The 6812-nt window shown below is 39.1% G+C and overlaps 1 protein-coding gene across 7 annotated transcripts in view; it reads right to left on the bottom strand.

Annotated features, from left to right (window-relative positions):
• Nucleotides 1-6812, bottom strand: part of VWA3A (von Willebrand factor A domain containing 3A) — a 75282-nt gene continuing 68470 nt past the window's right edge. For 5 of the 7 annotated variants that reach the window (XM_025185042.2, XM_025185041.2, XM_075899444.1 and 2 more), the window contains 4 exons: nt 4111-4237; nt 2922-3019; nt 1594-1654; nt 1-133 (listed from right to left, as the gene is read on the bottom strand). In XM_025185042.2, the coding sequence (XP_025040827.2) occupies nt 1606-1654; nt 2922-3019; nt 4111-4237 (274 nt within the window). In that variant the 3' untranslated portion in view covers nt 1-133; nt 1594-1605. Of the gene's footprint in view, nt 134-1593; nt 1655-2921; nt 3020-4110; nt 4264-6812 lie in introns of those variants that run through there. The other 2 variants (XR_012896157.1, XM_025185046.2) reach the window with 2 other exon arrangements.

Genomic DNA, 6812 nt, shown 5'->3' with positions numbered 1-6812 from the left:
TCCTCTTCATATCTAGGCTTTATTTTGTGTGTGCAAACAGTTCTTTCTTGACATCAGTATATAAAATTAGGAATAATTTTCTTTTCAGGATGATAGTCAATTTGTTTTATCCATCCAAGAGAATAGCTGGAGTCTGTTAAAAAAAAGTGAAAAAAACCAAATAAGGGACTAGACGTACATCATCAATTATTTGAAGCAATTCTTATTAAAATAGTACAGTATAAAAATGTTTCTGAACCTCAGGAGAAATAGTTGTGTCCCCTTTTATCTACTCATTACATTTCAAATTTCCTTCAGTTTTCAAACCCCTTATTATTAAAACATTATTTACCCATGTTTACAGACACTGAACTGTATATGCAATCTGGGCCTGATTTACTGACCAGGTTGCAAGATCCAGCTGGCAGAGTCTTCACCGTAGGGTACGTCTACGCCAGAGGCATGTAGATTAGGCTACCAGACATAGGAAAATGAAGCGGCGATTTAAATAATCGCCGCTTCATTTAAATTTACATGGCTGCCACGCTGAGCCGACAAACAGCTGATCAGCTGTTTGTCGGCTCAGAGCAATAGTCTGGACACACGGGTGGCGACATCAAAGGTATTTGTCAACCACCCAGGTATACCTCATCCCAGGAGGCATACCTGGGTGGTCGACAAATACCTTTGATGTTGACACCCGCGCGTCCAGACTATCACGCTGAGCCGACAAACAGCTGATCAGCTGTTTGTCGGCTCAGCGTGGCAGCCATGTAAATTTAAATGAAGCGGCGATTATTTAAATCACCGCTTCATTTTCCTATGTCTGGTAACCTAATCTATATGCCTCTGGCGACAGAGGCATGTAGTCTAGACGTACCCTCTGTCACAGCCCTGACCTACCAAAGCACCTAAACATATGCACAAATTAAGTACAGATATAGCACATAACATTTAACATGAGTAGTGTCACTGAAGTCACACCAAATGAAGGAGGGCTTCCTTATTCAGTGCATGGCTATGAATATATTATATGAAGGGAAAAGCTGCACTGAAACAGCTTATTTAGTAAATGCTTAAACAGCGCAACTTTGGTTCATTTAACATTTTGGTAAACAGTGCTTTCATTTTTTATCTTGGAATCCATTTGTCTGTACCTTCCTATATCTGGATGCTGATAATACCCATGTACACTGCACTTTACTAGTCAAAGCTTTTAAAACTTGATAGCCAGCCACATATTACCAAGACACATGCACTAGCATTTATTGTAATTTTTTATCCAGAAAAAACATATAATATTGGGCATTATGTTTCCAAACAAGATTAGCTAATCATTCTTTCTGAAGCATGGAACCTTTAATTAATAAAAGCATATGTCTGAACAGTACTTTTCATCCTGCCAAAGCAAATTACAATCTGTAAACTTCCTTGTGCATATATTGATTAGATGCTGTTGTTAAGCTAAGTAGCTAAACAGTAAAACAGCTGGAATGAATAGCTTTGTACATTAAGCAAGGTCTCTTTCCAAATTTGGAACACATACCATTCTAATTTGAAAAATCATCCTTATAACAATAAACAATCAATGATTCATTTTTACCGATTGGTTACCTGAGGATTTTTTTAAAAAGATTTGTCCTTTTGATTTGAATTCCACTTTTCTAATAGCAATCTATTTAAAAGGAAAAATAAGGAATGTAAGATTATAGCATTTTTCCTAAAACAAGGCACAGAGTTATGCAGTTATTATGTCTCTCCAATTAGTCCTGCTCATTTCTTAATTTGTAATGAAAGTGGTGCCGTACCACAAACCATTTTTTTAAATTAACTTTATACAGGAAATCCAGAGGTGCCAGGGTTTTCCCTGGTAAGCACTGGCCCTATGTGACATAAGGATGACACTGTAGGGACCTCAGTATCATGTGGAGTTCAGTTGTACTTATTGAAATTAGTTTGTTGTGCACTTGGGTACAAGAACAGAATTTTTAAAAGGTATTTTTCAGAGCACTACAAGGTTGTGAAATTAGGTAAGTTTGTTAGGTTTAATTTTTTAAATAATTTATGTATGAGTAATACCCTTCGCCATATGTGCCCTATCTTTCTGTGATAAGAGCTTGTAATGCTGGCAGGAAATCCAGAAGGGGAAGAGGTGGAGAGAGAAAGTGTCTAGGAATCATAGACATACTGATAGTAACTTAAACCATGAGGATAGAGTAAACTGTGTAGAACTAAAGCCCACAGAGAGAGTAGTAGTGAGGGGCCAGGACTGAACCCTGTGAGACTCTGACTGTGTGGAAAAGAGAAATTTGTGCAGCCACAAGAGATACTGAAGGAGAAGCTGCAAGCAGACAGAGCTTCTCTGCCAGAAGAAGGTGGAGGGTTACAGAAGTCACAAGAAAATTAGGCAATGGAACAGGTATGTGTACTGGCAGATAACAGTAGGACTGATGTTTCAGATTCTGAAATCAGGCTAAGATTGGACAGTGACAGGGAAGAGGAAGCTCACATCAGACAGAGTCATTGTCTCTTTGAAGAAGATAGGAACTAAGTACTACCTTGATTTGGTAGGAAAGAGGGTAGAACCGCACAAGGAGAAGATCAACCTGATGTAATTTTTCACTTAGGAAAAGAGATAAGACACTCACAAGAGACAGAGATATTAGTCACAGCTCAGTATACTTCTAGAAGATGCTCAGATATCAATGATAGGCTGCGGTATAAGAACAAGAACTGAATAAAGGAGGCAATCTGCATGAATGTCCTTTTCCCAAAATTAAAAATAATGCCATGAGTTCAAGAGACAAATATAAGGGAGATAAAATGTTTTCTGTAAGAAGTAGAAAGGATAGCCAGATATTCTTTAAATATATAATATCCTCCTTGGATCCTTTTATGAAAGAAAAGCAGTATTCTTTGAAAGATCTTGAACAGATACACACCTAAAGGATTTTGCTTGCATTAAAAAGCTTCTGGCTTTTGCTACTTCTTGAGCAAGTTTCTTTAAATCATCTCCTTCAAAGACAGGAAAAACTGGATCCTAAAAAACAAAATTAAAACGTTGTTGCTATAATCTAGAACAATTGCTACAAATCTTAGAGCAGCAAACAAATGTAAATAATTGAACTCAAACTTCTGGACTTCACCACACTCACCAGCACCAGACAAGATCTTCTATTTATGAAAATACAGAGAGGCTGTGTCTACATTGGCACCCCTTTCCGGAAAAGGGATGCTAATGTAGACGTCGGAATTGCAAATTCCATGGGGGATTTAAATATCCCCCGCAGGATTTGCATTTACATGGCTGCTGCTTTTTTCCGGCTTGGGGAAAAGCTGGAGAAAAGCGCCAGTCTAGACGTTATTCTCCAGAAAATAAAGCCTTTTCCGGAGGATTTCTTATTCCTACTTTCAGAAAAGTTAGGGTCAAGTAGGAATAAGAAATCCTCCGGAAAAGGCTTTATTTTCCGGAGAATAACGTCTAGACTGGCGCTTTTCTCTGGCTTTTCCCCAATCCGGAAAAAAGCGGCAGCCATGTAAATGCAAATCTCGTGGGGGATATTTAAATCCCCCACGGAATTTGCAATTCCGAAGTCTACATTAGCATCCCTTTTCCAATGTAGACACAGCCAGAGTGTTTAACTCCAAATTCTACTTGAGATGTATCTCATCTTTATTTTCATTAAGCATTTCTATCGCAATAGCGCCTTGAGGTCTCAACCAGGTTGAAGCTCTAGTATGCTAAGCATCACACGAGCATATAGTAAATGATAATTCTTGCCCCAAATATGTTATAATTGAACCCCAAGACATGACATAGATGGATAAAAATGAATAGAAAGCATTGAGTAGAACAGTTGAACTTTGATAAAACTCAGGGGTGTTCAGATCCAGAGTTTTGATTTACTTTGATTTCTAAATTCTTCTGCATCTTATCACTCCCTCCTGGCTTCATTCACTGCTGAGTGTGGCTGGGCAATAGGTATAGTCGGACAATGTTTTTTGGATCCCAAATAATTCAGTGTGAGATCCGCTGGGAGTCTTATATTTAATTTTTTAAAAGGTACTTTAGATATGGGGGAAAATATACACCGCATAAAGAAACACAATCCACATAATTATTGAACATACATCTTCATCCTCAAACTCTTCTGTCAACATTCTATGTGCTGCTAACTGCCCATCCACATCTCCAACACAGCGATGGTAGCGTCCTCCTGTCTGAGAAGCCAGCTTCTTCAGAAATTCATTAGCTCTTCTGTTGACAATGAAGCAGTAAATTACCTGTAATAATTGCTCTTCAGCATTAATAGAGCCTTTCTGTCAGGAGCTCTTGTATTTCTAAGCTTGCAGTTTGTGGCGTAAGATTACAAATAGCTAGATCACTTCTAGAGTCTTTCCCAACTATGGGGAAATATACAAATAATACAATAATACTCAGTGATTATAATAATTTGGAGTAGAATAATACTTCAAAGGCAGGTTACTTTTAATCACCTGTTATGAAGACAGCACAGCAATAAGCACTGGAACTTAGACTTCTAGGAAGAAGTGTGTAGATTTACATATTTACAAAGAAAAGTCACAGGTATGATAAGTAACTTAGTTTATTGCCACTGTAAGTCATTTCATAGACTTCTACATTCCTCAGGACAGATCCTCCACTAACGTAAACTGTCAAAACTCCCCTTGATGTCAATGGAGCTATGACAATTTGCATAAATTGAGGAGCTAGTGCTTAAAATCTACATCTGCACCAAAAAGGAAGACACTGAGATTCAATTTCAATATAAGTTAGGGTCAGAAAAGCGATATTAAATGGGTCATTTGTGTACTTTATTAATAGCAAAAGTTGCACAGTAAGAGTTTTGGGAACAAAAGGAATGCAAAGCATGACTGATGTCGGCAGACCAGAAGCTATCTAATGCCATGGTCTCCGTGTCTCACCAGGACACTAATAGATACATAACTGGAATCTGTCTGCCTCATTAATCTACTATATATTTGAAAGTTTTTTTATCTATGAGTAAGCAAGTCTGTTCAAGAACTTCTAAATGGTAAGAGCTAGGACCACCAAATTTGTTATGTAGCTTTCTCTTATAACTTAAAGCAAGGTCAGGGTTTGGTTGTGTGTGGGAAAGAGGTGAAGAGGGGCTGAAGCTCCCCCCTCCCGATGCATGTGGGGACGAATAAAACCATACAGAAAAGAGACAGAATCATGAGGCAGGTGAAAGGGCTGGTTGGGGGTACCCCCTTGGGATTGCCCCAACCCCATTTTCCCACCCCTCAGATGCCCTTTATGGAGGATGGAGGGAGGAGGTTGCAGCTTCTCCCCACAAATTTGTACAGGAACATTTCTGCCTGCTTCCCTTTGTCAGTGAGTGAGGGGAAAGTGCACAGTTTGCTGTATTCCTCACTTATTCTAGGAGCACAGGAGGCAGATGAACCTGGACCTGCTCCAACTGAGGGACATGTACCCTTTCCCCTAACTGTGCCTACTGGAGTTACAACAGACATAGAGAGGCGCTTCTCACCTGGTCCCAAGCTGCTACGATGAGAGAAGGATAGGATAATCCTCTCTCCCCGGGGCAGCCTGTATACTGTAACCCTCATCCCAAGCCCACCCCAAAGCAATAACTTAAATGAAGAAAAACAGAAATGAATTGAGTTAAGGACCCAAGCAATGCTGGGTAAATCTTTAGAGAGTGTGTATATATAAAATTATTATCCCTGAATTTTCCAAAGCCTGGTCTACACTAAAGGAGAAAGTCGACTTATGATACGCAACTCCAGCTTTGTTAATTACATAGCTGGAGTCAAATTATCTGAAATTGCAGGCTGGTGCTGTCCACACAGCAGGAGGTTGATGGGAGCATGTCATCCCTTTGACTTCCCTTACTGCTTTGCTTATAGGAGCAGGACTACCGGGAGAACCCTCTCATTTTGAATTAGAGTGTCTTCACTAGACCCGCTAATTTGAACTGTGGAAGATCGATTGTGGCAGGATCGATCTTCTCTGTTGTGTAGACATGGCCCAGATATGTTCTAGGTACAGGAGGAGAGCACTTAGTTGGACATTTTACTATTTGCACCAATGATTAATTGTGCCTGCAAAATTGCACCTGCATTAATTAAGGTACATGTGCAAAATTCAAGCTGTGTAACTGGATGCTGGTTCTAAAGTTCAAGTCATTTATTTAGAAGGCAAGATAATCAAATGGTTAGAATGCTGAAGCAGTTTTTAGATACATGCCCAATTCAGAATGAACCAGGGAAAAGTAACCCTGTTGGTGGGTAGGCATGTTTGTGGGTTCATATTAGTATAATAGGTATTAGATTTCTAAAAGTTTAGTGTTTGGACTCTAATACATGCAGCAACTCAAGTATTCAATAATCTTGCTTGATAACATCTTTGTTCCATATTGTAATGTAATATACGAGAGACTCCATCTTGAACCTCTCTGACTGTGAATCATTACATAGGAAACAGACACTAATTATAGTCTAGTCTTCACTAAAAAATTAAGTGGGTTTAACTATGTTGCTCAGGAGTGTGAAAAATCCACACCCCTAAGTGACACTGTTAAACCAACCTAACCCCCAGAGTAGACATCATTAAAACAATGAAAAAATTCTTCTATCAACCTGTTGGGAAGCCTCCCTCCCATCAGTGTACGCAGTGTCGACAGACTTATTGCTATTCCACTCATCCCATTAGTTGAGTTGGCAACTCAGCAAAGAGGGGAATAAAAACTCCAAACAAAAGGAACTAGGTATTTCTATTCTGCTTGGACTCTGGGGCTGCAAGATGTTTCTAGCATAAGCAAGAGATA

This window comes from Pelodiscus sinensis, chromosome 16, assembly GCF_049634645.1.
Source record: "Pelodiscus sinensis isolate JC-2024 chromosome 16, ASM4963464v1, whole genome shotgun sequence".
Classification (NCBI taxonomy): Eukaryota; Metazoa; Chordata; order Testudines; family Trionychidae; genus Pelodiscus; species Pelodiscus sinensis.
This window is presented reverse-complemented; position numbering and strand designations above follow the sequence as displayed.